The sequence below is a fragment of the Scomber japonicus genome, chromosome 10 (genome assembly GCF_027409825.1).
Source record: "Scomber japonicus isolate fScoJap1 chromosome 10, fScoJap1.pri, whole genome shotgun sequence".
In the NCBI taxonomy this organism is placed as follows: Eukaryota; Metazoa; Chordata; class Actinopteri; order Scombriformes; family Scombridae; genus Scomber; species Scomber japonicus.
Genome location: NC_070587.1, coordinates 21,112,778 through 21,139,969, shown reverse-complemented (window position 1 = coordinate 21,139,969; position 27,192 = coordinate 21,112,778). Strand labels below are relative to the sequence as shown.

Below are 27,192 nucleotides of genomic sequence, written 5' to 3'. Positions count from 1 at the left end.
CCTCTTTTCACTCCTGAGAGAGATATACAGTATGGCTCCATAGCTGTTCAATCTTAGTACATTGTTGCAATACTGGCTGACTCAGCTTTATCAGAGCGTTTAAACTTCAAACTGCTACCTGCTGTGACCTAAAACAATACTACAAATACAATGAATGACTTCATGTAAACCCAGTTTGAAGCCCACTATGAATGTGACATAGCCTGAGCAACCCTCTCATTAGAAATCTTTATTAAGTCACATCGATATGGAATGGCACAGCATCTTCACTTTGTCCCACAGGACTCACATGAAATGTTAAAAGTCAGTCATCAAAGCTGCTCCATATATACAAATAATTAAAATTAAATACAATAGCTTTTGAAAAGTAAAATAATAATTATAAATACAAAAAATGTACAAACTATTTTTCCCCCATTTGTATTCCCTTGTTTTTTTCATATACAAGTTGAGGTGTTTCACTAGTGTTGATCAGTTATCTGTTAATCCAGTGTTGTGTTTTCACGTCTTGATAAGTCCCTCTAGAAAGTCTTTTTCCACCATCTCCTCGATGTTCTGTCGAGCTCGGCTCCAGAACACTTTCTGGCTCTCCAGCTTGTGGCCCTCCTTGTGGCCGGGGAAGGAGGCGTCTGCGGGGTTGTTGGTGTAGGCGGGACCTGTGCGGCTGCTGGCCTTGCTGTTGAAGACCTGGCTGAGCAGGTTGAAGAAGGGTAGCAGCTGCTCCATGCTGCGGATCACATAGAGGGTCAGCATTAGGTGACCTGGCTCCCACGACAGGGTTCTGGTGGAGCAGTCCTCCTCTGGATTTTTCTGTGGGTGGAGGCAAACAGACAACAGATTACTATAAAATGATGCTGTGGTGCAGGTGGTGAAAACTGCAGTATGAATGAAATAAATGGACTGTTTCCCTGAATGTACTCTGTGTAAGAGGCGGTCATTTGTCTCTATCATTTAATAACCTTGTGTTGACTAAGGGAAGATGAGATACCTTGGCTCGTTTCCTCAGCAGCTTGGCCAGTCGGACCACGTAGGGTTTAAACTCTCTCTGATGGGTTCCCTGACGTCTCACTTCCAGTCCTGAATCATCTGAAGCCTCTGGGATGAAGGCCCAGCGATACCTGAAATAAAGAAGGACACACTCACAAATAAATTCCATTTAACAAGTCAACAAAGCATAAAATGAGTGCTTTAAAACACCTTATTATTATGTTTATTTGTACATTGTAAATGTCCATTTAGAGTTTCCACTTCTAATCAGTTACTATATGTCAGTCACCAAGTCAAGATATTTTTGACTCTTCACACAACTCAAACCAATGCAAACCCTATTACAAGACCCAGGCTAGTAAAGTACTGACATCTGGAACTGAGGGAGGCTCTCAGGAGGCAGCGCCAAGGCCAGGTCCAGGAGCTTGCAGGCAGACAAATAAAGGTTGAGCCAGCGTTGGCTGTTGTAGGAGGTTGAAAAGCCGTTCCCTCCAGAATATGTGGTCTCCAACCCGGCCACAGATGGCCCTGATGTCCTAGAGCGGGGTGGAAAGTGTAAGTCATAAAAGGAAACGCATCAAGATGGGTGTTTGATGTTGTTTTGCTGCTGCAGGGCAGTTTGTAGTATTAAAGGATAATGATACCTTGATATGTCCTCATCTGCTGTTAGCTCCTGCTCCATCAGTAGAAACACCTGGACCTGCAGGGAAACAGATGTGGCACATATGACTGATGAGTGTTTGTGAGTGGGTTTATGTGTGAAAAGATCAATTTGTGTAAAAGACAGTAAAAGAACCCAAAAACATGACGGTACAGTGAAAGAAAGACACTGCAGTTTACACTGCCTCCAGTGCTCACCAGTTCGGTGATCATGGTGGGCCACAGTGAGGTGAGGTGTTGAGGTGACATGCGCAGCAGCAGCACTCTGAAGAACAGGAACACTTGAGCATGAAGTATGGGCACCTGAGGCAGACGCAGGCTCTCTACCAGACGCTCTGAACGTAGACACACAAATGAACACAGAGGTTACAACACACCATTTGTTATTTGTTAGTGTGGTTGTGTAATACAGGTTGTCAGGTTAAAGATAAAGATAATTAACATGATTAGCTGTTGCCTTATTGGACATCTTTGTCAATAATTGAGTCTGAGTATTGAGTCGAAAGTTAAATTAAAACCCATTAGCCTTCATTATTATGCTGTTTGTTGTAGAAGACGGTTTGTCAAAGCCAGGATGTCCATCTGTATAAAATGATGGTACATATGATATGTATGTGTGTTGTGTTTACCTTGTATGTCTGGTAGGTATTTCTGATATTGATCCACTTCACTGCTGTAGATGGTGAAGGCCAGGCGTTTGAGCAACATGGCTCTCTGCTCCAGCTCAGCGTCTCTGTTGGTGAACAGACTCAGAGAGCTGCTCTGAGCTACAGCCACCCGAGCTGCAGGAGGAAACACACAGAGGGTCATTAGTACTCTATATGCCCCAGTCTTTTACCCTTTTAAAAGCTGTAACTATGTCACAATGCAACAGACATAATTGAAATGTAAATATTAGTCCTTGTTTTGATTGAAACACACTACAGGCAGCAGGTTTAATTCATCCTGAGAATATGCATGAAGAGGGCAAAACACTGATTGTGCTTTAAGTATAAGTTCCAGATAAATTATGTGGTAAATGGTCTAAAACTGTGCCTGGTGGTAATATCTATAATTTTATGTTTAACTGTACAGAAGAAATGTGACGCTTACTCATGAGGTCTCTGAATGTGGTCTTGTCATGAGTCATCAAGTGGTCAATGATGGCTCTCCAGCTGCAAAATGAGGAAAATCATGTTTATGTTAGACTAATATTATAGAAGTGTTTAAAATTGCATCAACAGACATGACCCTCTTTAATTCTGCGTTAATATGTGTAATATGTACACATCCCATTCTGCAGACTTAAGAAAACATCTATGTTTGGTATATATCCCCACAAAAGAAAATAAAAATCACACTCTGATATGATTTTAAATAAAGAAGAGAACAAAGTAAAAATGATCATTCCCTCTAATATTGGAAATCATATCGTAGTTACTATATAGATCAAAATATGTGCTTACTTATTCAGCCCTAATATGTTCTACTGCCTGGCTACATTCATAGAATATTTAGGCAAACTGTATTTAAACACTAACTTTAAAACTAGTACCTGAAAACTAACAGGCGACACTTTGTCTTGCTTGTTCTTCTCTGACAGTTCTGTAAGGTAATGTCACTTTTTCACTATCCAAGCTTGCTTTATTACACTTTCTGGTTGGATTTGTGTGAAAAGGTATTTCCAGTTGCTTCTTTTTTCAGATAACCAAATAAAATTATAGTAGATATATAAATAATGGGAAAATTTAAAACAAGCTGCAACAGCAACAGTTTGAAGACTTCATATTTAGTTTTGAGGTTGTAAAAATATGCTCCGTTAACTTCAGTTGTTTGGTAGTCTATAAAACTTATGCATGAATAATAACTCAGTGTTCATTTTGATGTAAACCACCTTAAGCACATCTTGTACTTCTTAAGCTGATGGGGATTTTTTTCTCTCTCCCTCTCTCTCTCTCCCTCTCTCTCTCTCTCATTGTAATCACTGCGGCTATAAGTCAACACCAGCTGTAAAAGTAGTCACCCACACACTGTCAAGGTCCCTCTCCTACTCACTGGCTGACGCAGGAGGAGTCCATCTGGAAAAAGGTGTGGTCCATGAAGAGGTCGAAGGCCTCCTTCTTCCAGGCACGGCGGGTATACTGGTACCCGCTTAAGCTGCTCAGTAGCTGGATGCAGGCCCGGTAGCTGGGGGCGTTGTGAGCACTGCCAAGAAAATTAGGAATTTCATTTAAATCCTGCATATGATCAACCACAACTCAAGTTCACTGCACCACATCTTCCTCCCTTACATGAATAGATCTTTTTTTCCCCTTTATCTAGACGTCTCACCTTTATACTGAGGTGAAAGGATAGATACTGCAGCATGATTATTCAAGTTGAAGCCGTTCCACAGTTAAGATATGAATTCAAGATGTTAACTTTTAAACACATATAACCATAAAGTCAAAGGATATTTTGATAAAATACAAAGAGGCTTGTCCCCACCTGTGGTTGCGGAGGTAGGGCACTACATAGTGCATAATATTAACCAGCAGTGGTATGACCCTCTCCTTCTCGTCACTGTAGAACACCATGTCCAACAGATGAGCCAGCACCTGTCAGTCACACCAGATTTCATTACGTATTTAAAGTAGACAATAGAAAGTAGATCTCCTTAACATGATATTTATATATGGGCACGACATTACTGCACCGACTTACAGTGTGACAAACTGCACTGCAACATTATATTGATATATTGTCTTGAATAAAGCCATTACTCTATAAGCTGTAAACAGCAGCGGAGCGCAGGCAAAATCTACATAATTAGCTGCACAATGAGCTAACATAGCATAGCTGGAAGGAGGTGGCCAGTAATTTCAATAGTCCAGCTCTCTCACAGCACCACAGGAAGTCCTGCAGATGGATTTATTGGTTTGTTAATAATGACTGAAGTAGAGGTGGAGAGGTGGTCGTAAATCAGCTACAAAAGGAGATCAGTGGGACTGTGTTAGCCGTGCCTGAGAGCAACGAGCCTAAACATTGCTGGTAGATGTGAGTGAGAGCAGCTTGAGATATAATCAGGATGAAGTATGGAAATAACTGGCCGAGCCACTGACTGATGGCCTGAGAAACAACGGTTGTGTAGGAAGGGTTGAGCTGAATCACAGAGACATGGGTGTTTTACCTCGGCCAACAGTGTGAGGGCGTGAACGCTGTACACTGATGGAGTGAAGCTGGAGGCCTCCATTACTGTGAGCATTAAATCTACAAAACACACATATCAAACATTAGCAGCGGGCAGCTACACAGCAGAAAAAGACCAACACCGCCATGCTGAAACATGCAGGACATCTGCAAAATGTTTCACTTTTCACATGCTTTTTATAGTACAAGTAGTGCTTTAATCTTTACACCTAGTTTCAGTGCCTCATATTCTGGTTCATTTTTACACTTGATTTAGCTGCATTTATATGAATTTCCTATCAGGAAAAAATAATCACTGGTATTAACACAAAAATGGTCTTTTCCTTGCCCACATTGTACACAAATGTCATAAAAAGAGTGACTTTCTCCAGCAGCAAACCTTCTACATCAGTTTCCAGGTTGGTTCCATCCACAACTATCTGAGGAGATGCCTTCACCTCCAGGTTCCTCCTCAGCCACGTGGTTTGTTCCAGAGAGGAGCCTGCTATTGTTCCAATAGCTTCCACCACCTTATGAGTCACATCCTGCACACAGAAATCATATTCAGTTACTTCAAAAAGAAAAGAAAAAAATCAAGGTCATGTAATTTCACTGTGGTTCACTGTGTAATCCTGTATGACTACAGAGCATGAAACAAAGGCGAAACTGTTAGGATGGAGTATAAAGCCACTAAGAATTTACACAAAAGGGATATTATATTAATTAAAATGAAGAAATATTCTATAATTTAATTATAAGACACAATGGAAACAATGGGGAGTGGAATTAAAGGGCAGGCTGCTTTGGTAATTACCTGCAGCTCTCGCTGGTCCTTCTTACTCTCCAGATTGGGGTTCTTCAAAATGAACTCATTCAGAACTCTAGAGAAAAGAAAAGTAAAAGGGTAGCCATGTTAAATATGCTGAATTATATTAAGTGGAAGAAGGTGTCATCTCTAGAGACTGATTTATTCAGATCCACGCTGTAACTGGTGAACTGTAAGCAATCTGCTGACATTCACACACCCACAAATATAATCATACAAGTGGATTCTCAGATGTTGTCAGGATATAGAGACGCCTGTTTTACAATAAAAAAGGAGAGAAGAAAAGAGAAGAGAAACCAACCCCAGTATAAGAAACTGTCCAGGGGCAGGGAGGCCTAACTGTACCGAGTCCTTCAGCAGTGCCAGCAGAGATGGCCAGCTGTCAACTAAACTGGAAACAGGGATCCTAAGACAAAAAGAGGGAACAAAGTTTATTAGAGATTAGAAGGTTCTGTACAAATGAGAGCTTCATGAAGGTTAGGTGGATTGAAAGCATTTTACATTAAATAGTAACAGGAAGCAATGGACTCACCTCTGGACATATGCATAGAAGAACTGGAGCATACAGACCTCCAAAGACAGGTGTTTCTGTGGGGAACAGTGAAGAATAATATTAATGTAACAAATAACCACAGACAAGTGCAACTAAAAGACATGAGAGACAAACACCAACAAACATAAATCTGAAGGCCGCACCCAAAAATGAAACATAATGAATTTACTGCACAAAAGCATCACAGTAAACATGCTGTATACTTCAGGCTACAGGGCTTATTGCTTCTGAAATACATGCATATATGATTAATTAGAACATAGTTTTCTCTGCTCTTGCACTTGTACAGCTCTGCAGAGTCTAATAGCATTTCCCTGAGGAGGAGGAAGACAGGGATAAAACAAGTTAAGCTAATGGACTTCATTACCAAGTGTACAGTTAAAAATCAGCAACAAAGACTCAAACACCAACCTTGTCCTTTGCGATGGCAGGAGGCTGCTTCAGAACCTCTTTGACTGTCTGCATGACCGTCTCGGTGCGCATGGCACTCACCGAACGAACCAGCTCAACCAGCAGCAGCTGCTCTTCACTGGCTAACGGGATCACCTGAGAGACAAACAGAGTGACAACAAAGTTCAGAAGTAAATACACACAGAGTTGTGATAAAAGTCTGCAGGCTTTTAATTCAAGTAACACACTAACAGAAATTAAGAATTAACTCTGATTTAAATGGGTTTCAGTGTAGTGAGCTAACACCTACCTTGTTTCTGACTGGAGTCTTCACCTGCTTCCTCTCATTCCAAACGTAGGCAATTGCTGCCATGAAGTGAGCACCATGATTCATGGAGATTGGACCGAGCAGCTCCAGGATTTGCTGACGGAGGTTCTGCAGAACAAAAGTGAGCCAAGAAGTTTGTCTGTTCATTATGGAAACAATTTAATCAGCCCACTATTAACGTTCTATAAACATATTTCAGCGCATCATCAAGTGTATATTGTTAAATAAATCAAACATTATATTATTTCCTTCTGGGGAGACATTGTATTTTCAGATATGTCTCTTGTGCTACCTTCCACATCTATCATGTTCACTAATGCAAATAAATTGTCAAGCAACATTATTAGCATTAACTTGATGCTGCTATAAGTACTGTGTACATTGCCATACCTGAAATACTAAAAAGTTAGTTACTAAACTAAGTTATGTAGGTTATTAGGACTTTAATTAACCCTCCTGCAGGGACACAGGACCTATAATGATTACAAATGATGCTCTGGGCAGGATAAAAATCACTGTATTATCTCAGTGAAAATTACATTATCCACCACCTCCGGAGGAACTTATACCATCTGGACATGGCTAATAACTATTTGCAGAAAAATAGAGTTATAATTGCTGGAAAGAAGTCTTTCAGTGCTAGTGATGAGATTTGGCTCTTACTCTTGAGACCAATAATGCAAATATTATGCATGAAGTTCTGATTCTTTCTCTGTAGAACATCATAAGTCAGGCTGCCTACACACTAAGGTTAGCTGTGGGACTGTTTTTCAGTTTGCTGTGAACACCACACTAATGTTTCCCAGTGTATACATGGCTGCTGTTATGTGCTGCATAAAACATTTTGGATGTTTTGGACATTTGGATTAGTTTGCAAATTAGACTTGAATATGAAAAAACAAATGCTTGAAACTACATAAAAAAGAGTATTCAATAATGAAAAGGCAAAGACTTGTTTTAATATGTTGTTGCACTAGCTCAGATGTGTTAGAAGATATCACTGAGAGTTTGATGGAATGACTCTGTCTGCTGCCGGGTATACCTTAGTAGAGCCCAGATTGATGTTGGAAGTGGAAGCAGCAGAGGCAGCCGCCGGTTTGTCAGAGTTGTCGGCCTGGTGCAGAACACTCCACAACAGTGTGACAGAGGACATGATGGTGTGGAGGATGGACAGGATGCCCGAACGAGCCTCAGCCAGGTGCTTCTGGTCAACACTCACTTGTAACTGAGAGATATACATCAAGACAGTCAGTGCCTGTGGTACTTTATAGTTGTATGTTATATAATAGATACAGAGGTATGAAAGAGCAGCTTGCTACACCCAGTTACTGTACAACAGCTCCCTCACCTGGTGATACTGGGAAGTGGGGTCCAGCAGGCAGTAATGGATGATGGCGGTCACCCCCTCCAGCACTGTCAGAATTAGGTCAGGAGGGATACAGAGAGCCATCCACTGGGGTCTACAAGATAGAGGTAAAAAGGAAGTAAATCAAAACATACTTTTGAATTAACATTTTTCAGCATGTCAACACATACATTGTGAATGTTAAGCATCAAGTACAATTAATCAGAGAGATAGATGATGCATAAGTGAGTCATTGCATTTTATGGTCAAGGGTGCCATCTGGTGACCAAAACCATGCAATTACATTGTATTAAACTGAATGACATGTGACTGTAAATGTAAACGATGATAAGGCCCATCACTGGCATCCATGCAGATGTTAATACCTGGTCTCAGTTATCCCGATCTCATAGAGGTACTGATGAAGAAGATTGTCCAGGTTCCTACACAGCTGCAGAGTGACTGAGGCCACCACCCTCCTCAGCACTCTGCCCATGTAGGGCAGCGTGGACGTGATGAGTCCGATCCACTGTGGGTGCATTTTACACGCGTGGTGTTGATGAAGCGCCCTGATCACTGCACACAGGAACATACCCTGCGCTGTGATAGGCTGTCCGTGGAGGTACTGCAGCGATGTCATTGGCTGCTGAGGGTTGACGTGCTCCACTTCTCCACCCAGGATCTCGAACCCTGCGCCTGTGACGCCTCCTGTCCCTCCACCTCCTGCTGCTGCCCCCACAGGTACTCCTTCTCCACCTTCTTCAGCAGGAACCAGGACTTTGTGCTCCAGTACGACTAAGCTCTGAAGAAGTCTTAGCAACTGGGACTGGACCGCGCTACAGCTGTCAATCTGGTCCTCTGACAGGTTGATAACACTGTCCTCTGATAGACCCTCCTCCACCGTGGCCATGTTGACCCCTGCCACCCGCTGCTCGTGCCATTTCTGGGCACTGAATATAGAAGAGAGCAGGCAGTGGAGAACAACCTTCTGAACTTTGCACTTTGACAGGACGTCACTGATAAAACTAGCAAAGCCCTTTGCTGAGCCGCCAGTGACTTTGCCGAGCTCGCTGAAGAGGAGAGTTAAGACCTCCACACTGGTCAGCTGCATGGCCCGGTTCCCTGCCAAGTCCTGAGGGCCCGCTGCCACGTGGGCAGAGTAATAGCTTCTTAGGAAGTAGAGACAGAGTGAGATGATGATCTCCAGGTACATGGCGCTGCGGAATGTGTGGGAGTGGGAGTCCTGGGGGATGGGGCAGTAGAAATCTTTACCCATGACTGAGATCCTGTGACGGGCTAGGAGGTTTTGGAGCAATGAGAGCTGTGGAGTGTAGGTGTTGTTGATGCTGGTTGTGGAAATGGCACTTACAAACCCTGAGGGAGTGGATCGGAGCATGGCTGCGATGGCTGACAGGGCGTGCAGGGCCCGGGAGGAGTCATACAGTTGGAGGTAGAGCAGGACATGTTGATAAAGAGGATGGATGTTAAATCGAGGAGGGGCAGAGGAGGATCTGCGTCCTGTGACGTTGACACCCCCGATGTTTCCACTAGCAGCCCCGCTGGGTGAACCAGTGTCACTTTCAATCTCAGATACCTCACCTTCCCCACAGCTGTACCAGTTTTCTAGATCCAGACTGTCCCCAAAGAAAATACTGGGTGGCTGCAGTTTTTCGGACTGGTTTGCCTTTCTCTGCCTCTCCTCCTCTTTCCTCTTTGACTTCTTGGTCTTGGGCTTGGCCCCTGGAGATTTGTCGGCCAACTTCTCCATGATCTTGCCTTTAAGGCTGAGCTGGGTGCTGCTATGGCTACGTTTGCGGGCCTGAGGGTCATCCACCTGCAGGCTGTGGTCTGGGGTGGCTGGGTCCGAGCTGTCTGGCAACGTGACAATGGAGGGTGATGAACTATGACGGGTGATACCCTCTCTGTGCTGATCCTCTGCTGCTAAATCAGCTGGCATGACATTAAGGAACTCCAGCGTGCCTTCAGCTAACATCTCCGGCAGAGTCTGGTGATTGGATCCGTGAGGTGGGCCGTTGTCAAGACGGACACCGTTGGAGGTATCTGAGGATGTACTGTCTGTGTCTGTCTGAGGCCAGATTTCAAGTGGAAATGGGGCTTCTAGAGACCCCTCATCTACTAAACGTTCAACCCTCTCTATCAGCTCTTTCATAACAGAGGACACAGCCTCCTCTATAGAGTCATCAGAATGGTCAACTGAGGAACTATTCTGCTGGTCTGAGCCATTGACTACACCGTTGACACCTTCTTGCTCCTCAAAGCTGCCGTTTTCTACTGTCGATGAATGAGAACCACTAGATTCAGAGCTCTGGGGCTCCCCCTGTTGGTCAGCAGGCTGATATTCACCAGCTAGTTGTAAGTTCTCACTGCTCAGGCTCAGTAAGGACAGGCTGTCACTCAGTGGGTTGACAGTAAGACAGAACGGCTCCATATCTCCCACTGCGAGACCACGGAGCTCCTCTGGTGCCACCCTGTGTGCTTGGATGTGACTGAAGTCTAATGAAAAGAACAAAAAAGAGGAAATAATGACAAAGATAGGAAATATATTTTTACATGAAAACAGAAATACTTAAAAATGTTACCAAAAAGAACAAAAACCAAAAACTGAGTCAACAGTCATTACTTACTGTCTGAGAAGCCAGAGTCCCTAGTGTACATGGGTTCTGATGGTTCCAGGTCAGGTGGGTCAGGAAAGACCTGGGCCCAGTGACGCTGGGCCTGTACTCTCTGAATGGAAACTCTGTGGGTCTTTGGGTGTAGCAGAAGGAGGAGGAGAGGCTCTAGGACCCGTGCAATGTCATGTCTCTGAAGGACCTGATTTAGCCAAGCCCGACCAACAGCGCTGTTACATGGATCCCAATAACTCAGACTGTCTAACATGATGAAGAGCGATCTGGAGGACAAAGTAAAAAATGGGGAGGGGAGAGTGGCGTGGATAACAGAAAGATAAAAGATGGACAGAATTACAAGACAGCCACTTGTAACACCTTTCTACAAGTGGCACATCCCTAGAAATAACTGATCACCATTTACATGACACATCAAGACATACCTATCAAAGGTGCGATTAAAAGGAGAAGACTTGGTGATGTTCAAATCTCGTGTCAAATGCCACAGCACGGAGAACTTCACGTGGGCTTCCAGCCGAATTCTCTGAAAGACAAGGGGGCTTCAGCATGGACTTCATGGAAACATGTCTCAAACAGAGTGACACAGTGCATGCGTGTGTGTGCTACACTCACCTTGTCCCTGTGCATTAATTGCTGGCTGATGACATCCTCGCAGATGCTGGAGGAAGGCACCAGGTTGTGGAGCTGGTAGAAGAGCTCCACGCTGCGCTGATGGTGCTGGGGTGTTCCTTCACTCAGCTGGTCCCACAAGATCAGAGCCACACTCTGGGTACCAGATTGCAGATTAAACAGGGTCAAGATCATTCAAAAAAAGTACGTAGTTACGTAATTTAATCTGCCAAAGGATCTCTACCTTGAAGAAGTCTGTCTTGTCAGCGATGTGCTTTAAGATTCCCTGAGTGAGCGGGGGCCTGATGACAACAGACACTCGACCTTGGCTGGGGCTCATGGTCTGGGCAGACTCGGAGCTGCCAGCGGATGCCACGCTCTCAGCGGTCACCATAGCAACGGACTGGGTAAGTCCCACTAGGTCCATAAGTAGGGAAATGGCCACACCCTGCAGACAAAAGTCACTGGCCAGGCAGCAGGCATCCATCAGTGTCTGCAGCCATACTGGCAGACGGACCTGCTCGCTGTCTGTATGGATGAAGGAGGAATATGTTTAAATATATAGGAACTTTATCTCCATTCACTATCACAGGGACTCTTTCTCGTACTTACCAAACTGTTCTTCTTGTGGGGGTGAGGCCTTCAGGTTACCCTCTGCGATGTAGACTGGAAAACTAGAGCATTCTAGGAAAAGCTGGCAGGCTGCAGTGAAGGCAGCAATACGCTCTCTCTGGACCAGCCCAGATCCTGAACATGACTCTGTCTGCTCCATATGTTCACTATGTTGTGAGGCCTCTGAAACCAGAGTCCCCGACTGCACCACCTCCCCTCTTAACGCCTCAACTTTGTTCTCCTGCCCGGGGATAATATACAAGGTGATGAGGCGGGAGAGAAACTGCTGGAAGTGCTCCAGGCAGCACTGCATGACCGGTTTGTCCAGAGGTTTTGTCTGAGACGGGCCCGAGGAGCGGCGGCCTGTTTTGAGAGCTGGGTGCGGATGAGGTGTTCGCTCCGTCTCTTCGGGGCCATCGCCCTGGTACTGGACGAAGTCTGTGAAGCCGCTTTCAGAGGAGCGACTGCTGGGAGGATTTTCCCCATCCTCGAACACCTCCCCGCTGCCGGGCACCTCCAGAGTAGCAGGGAGAGGCTGCAGGAAGACAGAGGAAGATAAGGTGTTCAGGAGAAGTTCCGGAAGAAGTGGAGAAGAAAAGGTGTAGCAAGCCATGAACAAGGAAAACTCCAAGTGCAGATTATTTACATTACCAGAGAGCATTTGTGACCATGATACTGTACTACATGGATTGTTCTATTGCCAATCATACACTGAATGTGACATTAGCTGTCTTCATATTTGCAAAGTAAAATCAGAATAGAATAACAAAAAAAAAAAGTTAAATGTTAAAATATATGACAAAAAAATAATTGTTTTCTGTTTTTACCGATATTTAAGAAGCAGAGAAGAGGTTTCTGGCACAACTCCACCTACTTCCAGGGTGCACAGAAGAGGGAACAATAACTTTATTGTTAGACCAACGTGTTTCGACTTGCAGTGACCCTGATGAAGGCCGCAAGCTGAAAGGCGTTGGTCTAACCATAAAATTGTACTGTATACTACAAGTGTTGCTGGAAGTTTTAACTTTTTTTTTAGTGATATTTAACAAAGCACATAATGAAGAACAAATCAGTGTAAATCCTTGTTTGGACAATGATTGCTGCAATTTGCACTAAAATGAGGTACAGCTGAGAAAATACTTGGTGTCATCTAAAGGGAAGAGAAAACCACAGAAATCAACGGTTAAACTACAAGTCTAACTATTAGTTTTATAAGTCTCTCTGTTGACACATTAACCTCATCACTTCACTGTACAAGTCTGTATATATCGAGGCTGTACACAGCTGTTGGGTCTGACCTGAGGGACTTGTATAGACTAAACTGTACACCAGACTTGCATCCTGCTACAGACAGACTGACAGAGCTACAAGTTTTTACAATTCTTTGTCACAGTCAGCCTTTGGGAGCTTGAGGGCTTTTTGATTGAGGCATCATGCACGTTCTAGAGCCTGGACTCAGATGGCGCGTTAGACAGCACGTTCTCTATATGCCCCTCAGGGTGGTGGTGGGGGAGTGGAGGGGTGGGGACGTTATAGCATTCAGCGGATGTATGTGGGATGTTTTCCACTCCGATGGAGACGGCTCACCCAGGAGGCGCCACAGGCTAGTCTGTTCCTCTTCTTCCTCAGAGAGAGAGAAAAAAAAAGGCGAGCCGGGCTCAGCTGTTGGTTAACCGTCTTCTGTCTTTCTATTTATTCCGGCCCCTCGTGGGCCTAGCTCAATCCATCTAGCGCCCCTATCCATCTCTGGGCATGGGACAGACCGACTGAGCTTAACTATGCCTCACTGAGCTCTCAAACACTTAAACGACCAGGTTGCTGGACAGAAACCAGGAGGACCAGGACAGCCAACGAAGCATTTGTTCTGAACAAGTCTTCAAATGGCTTGTGTCGAGGGAGCGTGGGATGGCAGGGCCGGTTGTGGGACCACGCAGCCAACTGCAGCTTGGGGCAGGAGGCTGGCAGGAGGTAAAAAGAGCCGGAGGGCGTCCTGTTCAGGGACCACCAGAGCTTGAACTGATGGGTTTTTGGGCAGTAACTTGTAGGGGAAGTAGGTCAAGTGGGTCAAACTGGGATTTGCTCTGACAGAGTGAACAACAGGGCCTATGCTTTTATCAAAAGACTTTTAAGGATCAGAGTCAAAAACAGAATTGTCAGCTGGCAATGTTGGGTTTTTTTTTTTTTAAGCCAGAGTGCCAGTTTTGGTGCAATTTTCATCTTCGACTGACCACAAAAAGGGAACAAATACTCTTCTCAGCTCTGAGTCTTTGTATCCTTTGTATCCAAACATCCAAAAGGAGATAAAGGGAACTGTGCAGTAAAGCCGCCCAGTGATGATTTAGTGAAAAGCTCCCAGTGTGCATGCGTGGAAATGTAAAAGTTAATACATTCTGAATCAGGTTTAACATGTTGGACAATTATAGCGTGGTCTGACTGTCAAAACATACTATTGAATAACTATCTATTTCATTTGTTTTAATTCTTATGGAACATTCATAATCATTGTACTCACCCGTTTGTCCTCCTTGTCTCTTGTCTTCTCCCTTGCTGAGTTGGACAGGCTCTGAGTCTGGGGGCCTGAGGGCAGGGCCAGAGGTGACACCAGCGGGGGCTGCACTTTGCTGAGGATCTTGGAGCAGAGACGGAGGCAATGCGTGAGCTCCCCGAGACCCAGGGCCTGCAGGTGACCCGTCAGAGCCGCCACCATGCGCAGCAACAGCTGAGGAAGATGCTCCGTCTGGATCTCGATGTACGTCTCCTGGAAAAAGTCAGAAAAACAAAAAAGTGAGGTGAGGAATTTAAAGTTCAGTTATTTGACTATGTGGAAAAGGTGAACCTGATATAAAGTCATTAAGGCTGTTAAGTTAATTAAGCTACTGCTGGACTTTTAGTGCAGTCTGCAAAATTCATGTAATACAGTTTGCGTGATTTAATGTTATTAAAAAAGAATTATATTAATTTCTTTTCTCCCTCTGGTTGTCAAAGTCAAAACCTTCACCCTATCAACTAAAGCTTGGATATAATAATTATTTGTTAATTATTTTACTCAATATTCCTTAATCAACTTTTTCTTTCTAATTTAAACTAAGAATCTTCATGTCTATATTTCAGTGCAGTTGCAGATGGTTTTCAACTATAGAAGTGACCTAGAAGTGGTCAAATTTAAATATGTTGTATTATCAGGGCAAAATATAACCTTCAATCCAAAAACATGAACAATACCTTAAAAAGCATAACAAAGATACATTACACACTTTTAAATATACTATAAAAAAGGCATGACTACCATCTTTCTTTTTTTTCATGTTGGATCTTTACTTAATTTAAACTCTTTTTTGCCTTGAAGAAAAAAGGCTGTGCACACTAGAATCCAAAGCAAGTATTTATTGATTCCTTCATCATTAAATACATTGGACCTCAGGACCTCACAGTGCATTGCCTTCTTTTCTCCATATTTTAGTATTTTAACTCAATAAGCAAAACACACTTTAATGAAAAAAAAATGAGCAAGGTAAAAAAAACCCACAATAACCGAATGATAAAATAAGCATTAAACCATGGAGTGAATAAATACATATTTCTTATGAATATGTGAGCACTGCAATAGCATATAACTGCATGCATGCTTTACAGAATGCGCATACACACTGGGCGGAGATTTCATTTTCACAAGATCCACACCAAACAGCCGGAGTGATGTTTTCATCACGTGTTATGATCCCGCCTCTTTCTTGGGGATCATTGTTTTTGGGTGTTAAAACAGTGACAGTCAATCATTCAGAAATGATCAGTCAAAGCAGGACAGGGAACAAAAGGTGGATGTTGGCAGGACGTTGCAGAAATGTTATCGTAGCCTCAGTGAAGCAGGGTGAGGTGAAAAAGCAGGAAAGAGCAGTACTTTACCTGGCAGATTACCCTCATGCTTCTAGTAGGCTTCAAGGAGAAAGAGCAGATAGTTTGAACAGACAGGAGCAAGCAGAGCACAGGCCACACTACACTTTGTTTGCAGACACACACACACACACACACACTCACACACACACACACACTTTCACTCTCTCGCTGACAAGCTCACAGATCACAAGGTTCTCTCTCTCTCTCGCTCTCTCTCTCTTGCTTTCAACACACACAAACAAGCATTTAAACAAGGTAATAAAAGACTGAGGGATTTCCAAACTGTTCAGATTGGAAATACAGTTCAGACAAGCATATTTCTAAAAGGGGATGCAAAGAAATATTCGGCAGGGGAAACTTGAACACAGGTGTTTTTTTTTCAACCTGTGTGAGGACTGCATAGATGAACATACACACACGTGGAGAGAGGCGGCACACACACACACCCTAATAGTGGCGGTAACATCCTACGACTGGAATAAGAAATGGAGTTGGATGACATTAAGATCGAATTGCAAAATGACGGACACTTGGAAGGTGTTTGTAGACAACAAATTAGATCAATAAAGGAGGTGTGTGAGCCAAGAAGGACAAAGAGAAAGAGAATGAGAATGAGATGGCGAGTGCACGGTGAGGAGGAGGAGGAAGAGCAGAGAAGAGACAGAGTGTGACAGTGACAAAAACAAAAAGAGGGAAAGTTTTAATGAACAGAAATATATCCATGAAGGGGAATGGAAACAACATAGAGACAAAATGACATAAATGAAAAATTGAGCTACAAAGTCAAAGAAAGACAAAGAAATACAGAAAAGATTAAAAATGAGTGAAAAGTATAGTGAGGAATTACATAATTGTAAATCAAAGTCACAGCGGAGTGAAATCAAAGACAGAGGAAAAAAGAGAAAAGGGAGACATATAGAGAAAAGAACGCAAGTAGGCAAACGAAAAAAGCAAGAGAGAAAGAAAGGAAGAAAAACAGACAGACATAAAGAGAAAGACAAATAAATGAAGAAAGAATGGAAAAGACAGAAAAAAAAGAGTCTCACCAAGGAAACAATATCCAGCAGGAAATCAACTAGCTGACAGAATTCCACCAGTGACAGGTCAGCAGGATATGAGCTCCCAGAATGCCGTGGGGCACGTGTGCTGACGTTCACAGCCCTCCTGCAACACAAGCAATTTTTTAAAAAAATCATCATTTTTAAAATCACTTTTTCATTTCTTGTTATTTACTGAATTATTTTTAGGCATGTTAACGGCAACATCTCTCTGATGGTCCAACACTTAAACTGCCATCATCATCTTTCATCATCATCTTTATGATCAAATACCTGCAAAACTAATTAGATTTCCATTAGCTTTACTTTGCATTCAAGTACTAATAAGCAATTATAATTATTTGGATTATTTTGTGTCAGGTATGGTGCTTGATGTGATCCACCTTGTTTGATGTCAGCAGCAGAGTAGTGGTGTGGGTGTAATGGTGTGAGGAGGAAAGGCATCCTGGCACACATTAGGCCGCCAAAACCATGACAGCAGCTTTAGTTTCCCCCAGATTTAACTGGTATATATTCCATCAGTCATACACGGGGTAATGTTCCTGTTCCTCCAGATCGCTGTGCTTCGTGGCCAATCGCATGTATTTATTTTAAAATACTCACCTGCAGCACTCCTCAAACCAGCGAGCGATGTAGTCCCACATGTAGTACGGCTCAAAGGAGTTGAACAGGAGATTGGCGGTTTTGATCAGTTCTGCTGTTTTCTTGTTCTCTCGTAGTTTACTAAGGATGATTCAGAAGAGAACAATTAACATCGTGATATCCATGACGGCAGGCCATGTCAGACCATACTGGTGTGTAACTGTCCATAAGAAATGTCTAAAGTGGACTGAACTGACCTGCTGAGGTGTGTGTGGTCCTTGCTGAATGGACTCTGGTTTTGGAGGTCCAACTCTGTTCGGCACTGTGTGTGTAGAGTCCGAAACACCTCGATCAGTACATCCTCTAGGATTGCTGGACCTGGAGAGACACACACATGCAGACACTGTGGATGATGTACACACTGGATCATTTCAGGCTGCTTGTGTGATGTGGATCATTCTTTCCTAACCCCTAACCCAACACTAATTAGATAATCGGTGTCTACATATTGATGAACCGGTTACCAAGCTCTGGTTTGTCCAGCAGACTGATGAGGATGCGAAACGGCTTGAGGTCATGCATGAGGATGCTCTCCTCTTCCCCGCCTCGTGCTTTGCCCTGCAAGATCCCCACCATTGCCTGAAAACACACAGACACAAAAACACACACATATATAAATACACAGAGACACACACACACACACCTATTTTTGAACTCCAGAGCAACTTTTGACACGGCTGAGCTCACATGTATTTGCTTTTGATTTTTTTTTTTTTTTTAAATCATGCCTCCTATAATATTTGGCAGAAGCAATCTCATATTTGCATTGAGTCCCCCCCACACCCCTCCTCTTCATCATTCTCTCTTTTCTGTGTGTTTCACGCTTCGTCTGCCACATTATGAGCTGGGGCTCTGGAACAGACGGTCCCTGTAGTACCATCTTTCTCCCAATGGAGGGAGCTCCGATAACTATTTTAGAGCAGATGGCAGAAGAGCAAACAAAAACAAAAAATACTTCAAAAAAATTAAACTTCCCCTCCTGGTTGGCCTCTGTGCCCCCCACTCTGTTACAAACCCCGGAGTACCAGAGTGTATCACATGCCAGGAAGGTCAGGGCTGTTTTGAGTGTGACAGGACAGATTATTACACTATGTGTGTGTGTGTAAAAGTCTTTGAGAGGACAGGGAGCTGTTTTCAAAGCAAACACCCTGCTGGGAATATGAACAGGAGGGAGCAGGACATACATGAAATCTCAAGAGGAGGAGGGCGAGGTGTGAAAGAGAGGGATTAAAGGGGATGAATGAATTTTGTGGCAAACAAAAGAGGGTCAGATCTGCCAAATTTAGGCCGATCCCCCCCACAAACCCCCTCCCACTCATACTGTATACATGCCTAATCTCAAGAGACGTCTGATTTTGGGGATTTTTCTGGAAGCTATAATAGCCATAATAAACCATCTTTTCATTGATAAACTGCATTTATAATTAGGTTTAAATGCACAAAGCTCACCTGGACCAGCATGTCTTTAGAGAAGGTGTTGAAGTAGTGGCTGGCGTACTCCTCTGGATTGCTCTGCCGTGTGCTGCGGGGGCCTATCATTACCCCGTTGTTGTCGAAGCCTTCAAAAAACAAAAGAGGCGCGGTTATATTTGAGCGAATACCCACATACACCATCTAGAACATTCATGCACGAGACGAGAAGCAAAGCACTTATCCAGAGTGGGGGAAAATGGAGTTTTAATATTTACTGACATCATTTATCAGTATGATTGAGCATTGCTGGTAAACATCCCGTCTTGTTGAATTGATTCTGAGTTTGTGCCCAGTTTATAACTCTGTAATGAGTGCTGCCAGAAATCCATTAGATGTAAGCCTTAGGACAGAAAGAGCTTTTGGCCCGACTAGAGTCAACCTTATAAAATCTGTTATGATTGATGAATAAATACACTGAGTCAAACAGCTAGAGTTGGCTGTCCTTACCCTGTTGATACTATTAGATACTGTAATGTTTGTCTTTCAGCCATTGGTGGAGAAATCCCCCTTTTTCCAACCCTGACTGGCCAAGAATGTGTCAGTACAAAAATTTTGACCATCACTCTTATCCTTTCAGGTGATCCGAGAAGTTTTAGACATTCAAACGTGGCGAACAATGCGAGCTGCTTTATAGATGAGAGTGTGATCTTGGTACATCCTTGGTCGTGCAGACACTTACCAGCATTTTCATCCGCAGTGAGTTGTAAGCAAGAGAAAATAAAGTGAGACAATGACCACAACAGATCACAACATTGGACTCTACTGTGTGTTCCACAAGAGACAGAAAAACAATGGGAATAATGCGGCGCTAAAAGCAACAAAGCACATACAGACCTGATGTGTACGAATGTTTGTATATCAGGGTTCCCCATAATGCTCCAAGTAACATGTATATAACTCTGGTATACATAAGTCAGAGTGGACAGTTACATTTCTACTACAAGATAATAAATGTGTGAATCTACCGCAGTGGGAAAACACTCAAGTAACCGATTTCTAAAAGCTGCTTGATATTCTTTAAATTCCCAATATACAATTTTCCGTACATTCCTCTGAGTATCTCTATAAATTCTACAATATTCCAGGAATCACGTGATGGGCGGGAACCCTGATATCTGAGTACGTATGTTTCTGTGTGGATTTCGCACCCAGCAGCCAGGCGTAGAGTCTGCGGTTGAGGGACATGTCTCGTCTCAAAACCACGTGCAGAGCCGCTGACAGGATCCGGATCATGTCGGGGCGAGTCGCCTGAACACGAGAGAACAGATCAGAACACGTGTGACCGTCTTCCTATCCCTCTCGTACACACACACACACACACACACACACATATAATGGGGGGAGGACTGCAGATGTCAGACAAAGGCTGTATCCCAGTCCTGACAGGTCCAGAAATGTTTTGAGGAGAAGGATTTAACAAGCAGCCAGCATGAGTCACTAACATGGCCGGCATGTGCAAACACACAGGAAGGAAAAGACACAAGTATGTCTGAAATTTAAAAAAACACAACAATGGCAATAATAATACCAACTGATATATCAGCATCTGATGGTTAAATATTTTAAGATGCTCTATAAGACAGGAATACATGTCATTAATTCCTTGACAGTCAGCTTTCCTTACCTGGCTCATGTGGAAGGGGAAGCAGAAAAGGATCAGGTCCAGCGTGCTCCTCTGGACCAACACACTTGAGTCCTGGACTGAGGTACTGACCGCCTCCACCTTGTGAGAATAGAAACACACAATAATTCAACCTGCCCCTGCCTACTCAAAAAACAAGGGATAGAACTTAATGGAACATTACACTGATGCTGTTTAATAGATCTAAATCACAGACTACTAAAGTCTTCTCGTAGTGACTGTTTGTCCTGTACCATGAGCTCGATGTCGCTGCCCATGACGTAGAGCTGGTCCTCCATAGAGAGCTTGCGGTTGAGGTGAAGCAGGACGAAGGAAACCCCAGGGAGACGCACAGCAGGGCTGGTCAGGATGCTGCCCCACAAGGCACTGTAGAACGCTGACTGCTCCACCGCTGCAGCCACCTTCTCCAACAGGGTGTTTGTTCTGTGGATTAAAAAACAAACAAAAAACAGACAGGAAAGAGTGAATATGTTTATTAGGCACGCACCAGCATTTACCACCTAGCACGCTCACAATGCAGAGTGATGCAGTCCACAAAGCAACGCTGGCATACAGAAGGGAAAATAATTGTATAAAGCTGTGATAGGCTTCTTTGCATATTGTTGGCAGGCTGGTTGCTCTGCTGGAGGCAGTCAGTACACTGGACCGACAATGCTGCAGAATTTTCATGTAAGTTGTGTTGGCGTATTGCAGGTTTGAAAGTACAATTTTCTGATCACAGTGTCTGTTGAATTGTAGTTGCAGTTGCACTACTGAGAGAGATTTGCCACTTGTAGTAATTGAGAAGCGATTCTTTTATTTAACTTTCTTAAAAGTTAAAACACATCATCTGTCACATTCAACATGCATATAAGAAAAATAAAGATTTCATGCCAGTATCGATACAATTCCACATTTAATCTGGGCAAATAAGGTGCATCTGTGGAATCTCAGTTAGAACAGATAAGCCACTGTGTTTCCATTAGGCTGATAAAATGGGTGATGAGATTTAATAAAACTTAAATGTCCTTTGTGGGGAAATGTAATCATTGTAACAGCTAACAGTGGCAGGAATAATGCAACTTGCTATGCAATTTGTCATAAGTAAAATAAAACTCAATAGGAAGAATGTGAAGTAGTGCATATCTAATATAGAAGTACTAAAATTATCATATCTGCTGTTTGAACAACAACACAACAGTATACATATTGATCTCCACATGCCTGATGTATGGAGGCCTGTGCTTTTCCTGCTAAAACAGGACCCACCATGACAAAAGCCCAATGATGCAGGTCTTCTCTGGACCATCTGTGCCAGTATGGTCTAACCTGTGACTGCGGCGCCCTCTAGAGCATTTCAGTGTAAGTGTATCAACATTGATGAGCTGCATGAACAAATAATCATGTGAATAAATAAATGCTCCCAGTTTCCAGAACAGTGTGCTTAGTTATTCTTGGATACTAGACCAAAGATGTTTTAGGCTGCAGTGAAACTATCGATCTTCCAATGAGTCATATCTCATATATCATTCATTCAATCATTTCCTTTCCACATTAAGCAATAAAAAGCCTTGTTCTAATGGCCTGACCCAAAGCTCATATGTACACATTACCATTTTTTAAAAATGTTTTTCTTCTCCATCTCTGCTCTTCTTACCTGTCATAATACTCGGAGCCCTCCTCTAGTCCAGGCAGAACCCCAGTGAGGAGCCCCTGCAGACCTGGTTTCAGTGTCTTCCCCAGGGGCAGGTAGTACATCTCATAGAGCCCCAGCAGAACAGGCTTAACAGACATGGCGGCATTGGAGAGTAAAGGGAAGAGTCCAGAGCTGCAGTGAGGAAGAATATGGCTCAGTATGATAAGATCTGACACAAGCAGAAAATGAGTCTTGACTGGGAACTGTAAGCAGTAGCACAGTGTTACCTATAAAGAAAGAGGTCTTTGGCCAGCCGCTTGGATCCAATTATCTTGAAGATGATCTCATAGGTTTCCAAAGCCTTACGGTGGACTCCGCTGGGCAGGGCAGGGTGGAGGCATTGGGCCAGCCGTTTGCCTATCGTCAGCTTCTTAGGAACCACCTGATATTTTGCGTTGTTCTGCAAAACCTGAGATGGGGTGTGAAAAAACAAAGAGGCATGCAATGAAAGCAAGATTAGATGTAATGTGTTTTAAGATATGAAACAGATGTATGCATTATTAAAAATGCTTGTGTTTTTATGATTTGCATATGAATAGCAGTGTGATGTTTTTACACTATTTTATTAAACATAGACTTTATTTTAATGCTGGTTAACATGCCCAGTGTTGTGGTTTTTTATGCTCCTAAAGTGTTGTCGCCTTTATGGGAGTAAATATGGTTTCATGTAAAGATATGACACCTTTATATAAAAGGAAATGTTCAGGGTTATAACTAAAAGTACAGAGATTGTCTTACAGTATTTCACAAACTGAACTTGTTGCAGAGCCGTGAGCCTTACTTTCTCTTCTCATTATGAAGATACGCTTTGCTCTGTTTACTTTTGTTTATTTTGTTTGTTATATATGCATAATTTACTTAAAAACAAGTGTGATTTCAATGTATTGACATATTTACCTTTTACAGCTGCAACTTGATTCATTTTCATGGATAAGCGTGCTGATTGTGTGTTACTGTATGTGTGTGAGTTGTGTGTAGAGCAGAGCTGTGTGTACTGTTTAGACCATACAACAAACATCCTGTGCATGTTTGTTTACAACTACAGGTATGTGGGTTTATGCATGACTAGTTTAGTCTAGTTAATTTTTATAAAGAGAAAGTATTTCAACCGTTTTACTTATTCATTAGATTCCTATTTAATGTATTCTTTTGTAATGCTAGTGTGAATTATTTGCTCTGTTTTCATGGACTTTCTCCTGGGAAGAGCGTTTATGTAAGAGTAACCCTGGGAATGTTTTGTTTCTTCATAACTACAGTTGCTGTTGCTAATGTTTAGCTATATAATGCTCAAAGACAGTTCAAAGAAATCTAGTCCACAGAACAACACAGTCAGACCCACATATGCACTCATGAAACTCATGCAATTTGGGTCACCAGCTACACTGCTTCATTTGAAACCAGTGACACTTGAATATTTACTTATTTATGAACATGTGTGTCTCTGTGATGTATGCCTACTCTACACCTTGTAATCTGGTGCAGTGTAACCCAAGCCATCTGATTATTACCTTGTTGAGTTTGCCCAGGGCAGAGATGAGGTCAGCCCATTCACTGGAGTACTCAAAGTTCTTGAGGGCTTTGTCCACTGCTGCAACATAGTTCCTGTACTTGGAGTCGCTGAGCAGCTCCACTTCCTCTGCATTCATTCTCCTGGGTGGTTCTTACGCTAATGTCAAACACCAGGCATGCATACGGACATCACACCTGCAATAAAGAGGAAGGGGGGAAAAAAACAATAAGAGGAGGATAAAAGATAAGACATAAGAAATGAAGGTGTTTTCCACTGTGAAGCAAAAAGCCTGAACCTATGAATCAGTGAGTAGCATTGTGGTCCAATAGGGAGTAACTGGAGCCATTTTATTAGAGTGAGTCATATAAATCAGGAGGAGCAAAGTCTGACACAAGAAGTCACTACTATGTTTGGTTTATGTGGTTGGGAGTGAAGCAAGATGACTGAGGCTGCTGAATCATACAATGATCAACAGAATAAGAAAAATCTGAGTTTGGAAAGAAGAGCAAAAGTCACAAACTTCCCCTCAATGCTGCTACTGCTGTCACTCCTACAATCTTTCAGGAAAACATTTATTTTGAAGGATTAACTTTCCAGGCTCCACAGTATCATCCAACTACCACAGAAACACGAACACTGATTAAATATGCCTCTTCTTTAAGTTTGAAATGAAGTCTGGCTTACTGACACATGTACAGTATACACCCCTAATAATACCCCCTTATCACCTTAAATGAGTCAGAACAGTGCTGAGTAAAGATAACACTATTCATAATTTACCACTGCACAGTGACAGTAATTATAGGTGTAATGTGGGACTTTTTAATATGACAGATTGTAACATACAGTTCATATAACTACTGAAGAACTCCAGCTTAAAGTTTCAGTTTCAGTGTGACTTAGCATTAACACACAACACACAGTGAAGAATATCAACCAGAAAACTTATCATGTGATCCTCTATATCTAGACAGATCTATATGGGCCTGGCTGATTTATCGGTCTAGCTCTAATACCAATATGTGAAGACCATACTCTGGTTGACAAGTCATTTATTTTCCTCACACTGCCAGAACAACTTATTAAGAAATCATTTCAACACAAATCTTAGTTGTATGACTGCTTGCTGAAGCTCACAATATTTCAGTGGAAGTAGATGACATGAGGCCAACCACAGAAATCATACTGATATCTGATATAAAAGAGGGGCTCAATCACATTTAGAAAAGGTCATTTACATTTTAGCTTTGCCTACTATGCAGTGTAATAAAACCTTTTCATGGACTTGTCAAAGCAGAAGTCTCAATAACATTAATCATGACTCGGGTCCAATTCAAGTGTCAGGACACCATCAATGTGAGCCATTGTGCACACTGCAGCCATTACTAATTCATGTTATTAATCTCACCTGTGCTTCTATTGTTGTGACATATCACAAATGACTGCTGTGAAAAAGTTCCACAGCAGATAAACAGATAACTGAACTGACATGTTTTACAACATTACACATTAGAGAAGAAGACTTTATGCTTATTCAGCACATTCAGAATGACTGTGGTTGAAATTTCAGGGAAAACTGATGTTATACGTCAATGCTTGAGTTGAAGTTGAGTTAAAGGACAAGTTTACTGTTTTTCCAAGTCTGTCTTAAAAGGTCAGGTCTCTACTTGAACAGTGAAAGAGGTTTCAGTTGCTGTAATCAGTCCTCCTGTGTTAGTCTTCCATTATAAATACATAATGAATGAATCTGCATGATTACAACAAGAACAAACATGTTTCAATGTTAATTTAGGCTCCTGACTGTTGTTTTAAGACATATGTGAAAGAATGTGAACCTGTCCTTTAAAGATGTAAAGCGTCAACAATAACAAGATCTGAGGTAACAGTCTAGCACGTACACATACCAGCTGCTGTTTACGTACAGTAACGCTCTGCTGTGTAAAACACATACATACAAATATAAGTAAAACATCGCGCATTATTACCTACGGAATATTTAAGACATATTAGTATTGGAAAACGCATAGATAGTGTGGGAGAGCTAGCAGCTACCTTGTCACCAGCTAGGTGAGGTAACATTACATACAGCTAACATACACAAGCGCTTTAATAACATCAATAATTCAAGCTGATATTAAAAGCTTACCGTTATAGGTTAAAGGCCAACAACTGTCATTCAATCATGAGGCCCGGTCCGACTACTAGAAACGGCTGACAACGTCAATAATATGACTAACTTAGCTCAGGCTAGCTCAGGTTGGCAGCAGGTTGTTTAAATGATGGAGATGCAGGCCCGGTGTCTGCCGATAACACAAGACACGTCTCTTCACAGGCTTTGGTAACAGACAATAGGAGGTTATATTCTACATATTCTTGTTTGTCTTCCTATATCCCCCGCTGCCTGTAAATAAACAGCTCCTCGGTAGCTTCCAGGGGCAGAAATACAAAGCGAGAAAGACGATTGACAGCTCCCAGACTGCACTGCAGATTTGCTATACGTCCAACTGCTCTTCCGCCTCTCGTCTCCGTGACGTCATCCACAGATACCGGAAACCGTGTGTCCATCTTTTCAGCATAAAACTTTTTTCCCACATTTAAAAAAATCTGAATCTGCCTTTAGCATTTAAACTCTCCCTTTATTTAAGTAAAATGACAATGAAAAGGTTGTTTTTTCATAAACGTTATTGATTAATGTACTTTAGCAGTTACAAAAGCTGCCACCTAGATCCGAAGACTTGTAAAGACATTAGGTGCACATTCAAATAGATTTTGTCAAATATAATAATAACAAATAGTGTGTATCAGACTTTTTTTTCTCCTTCAAATGTGTTTTATTACATACAATTGCATACAATCAACATGAAATGATCAGTATGGTGCACCTACCCACACAACATCCAAACCCATCTTATCAGAACAAGATGCAAAAAAGGTGAGATTCAGCTTTTGCAATTACATAATTTATAATTTATAGTGGAAGTCTATTAAATACAACGACTAACAGATGTGGAAAAATCCTTTACATAATTTAATCAAAAACCTTTATGGACAATAGAGTAAGAGTCAAGTTAAAATTGTTATAAAAACAGTCACCTAAATGATCATCACTAATATTATCTCTCATATCATTTTCATCATGTGTACATGTCATTTTTGCATTTTACATATTATGCTGCCTGTTGGCTGTGCTACT

General features: G+C 42.4%; 1 protein-coding gene across 2 annotated transcripts; it reads right to left on the bottom strand.

Moving 5' to 3' along the window:
• Window positions 1–62: 62 nt before the first annotated feature.
• On the bottom strand, window positions 63–26,457 carry dop1a (DOP1 leucine zipper like protein A). Of its 2 annotated transcripts, XM_053326810.1 has the most exons (38): window positions 26,146–26,457; window positions 23,998–24,193; window positions 22,717–22,898; window positions 22,451–22,621; window positions 21,048–21,237; window positions 20,797–20,895; window positions 20,321–20,420; window positions 19,149–19,258; window positions 18,164–18,278; window positions 17,897–18,017; window positions 17,661–17,780; window positions 17,046–17,163; window positions 16,009–16,038; window positions 14,618–14,863; window positions 12,106–12,640; window positions 11,738–12,021; window positions 11,497–11,649; window positions 11,307–11,407; window positions 10,882–11,147; window positions 8,623–10,750; window positions 8,240–8,351; window positions 7,934–8,116; window positions 6,874–6,999; window positions 6,585–6,719; window positions 6,153–6,208; window positions 5,922–6,026; window positions 5,609–5,675; window positions 5,195–5,339; window positions 4,796–4,875; window positions 4,114–4,223; window positions 3,682–3,831; window positions 2,740–2,801; window positions 2,277–2,429; window positions 1,846–1,982; window positions 1,632–1,687; window positions 1,359–1,523; window positions 989–1,118; window positions 63–810 (listed from the first exon to the last, which is right to left on the bottom strand). In XM_053326810.1, the coding sequence occupies exons 2-38, from the start codon at window positions 24,133–24,135 to the stop codon at window positions 502–504; spliced, it is 7,488 nt and encodes a 2,495-aa protein (XP_053182785.1). In that variant the 5' UTR covers window positions 24,136–24,193; window positions 26,146–26,457; the 3' UTR covers window positions 63–501. The 2 variants fall into 2 exon arrangements, with proteins under 2 accessions (XP_053182785.1, XP_053182783.1); XM_053326808.1 differs by lacking the exon at window positions 16,009–16,038.
• Between the last annotated feature and the right edge of the window lie 735 nt (window positions 26,458–27,192).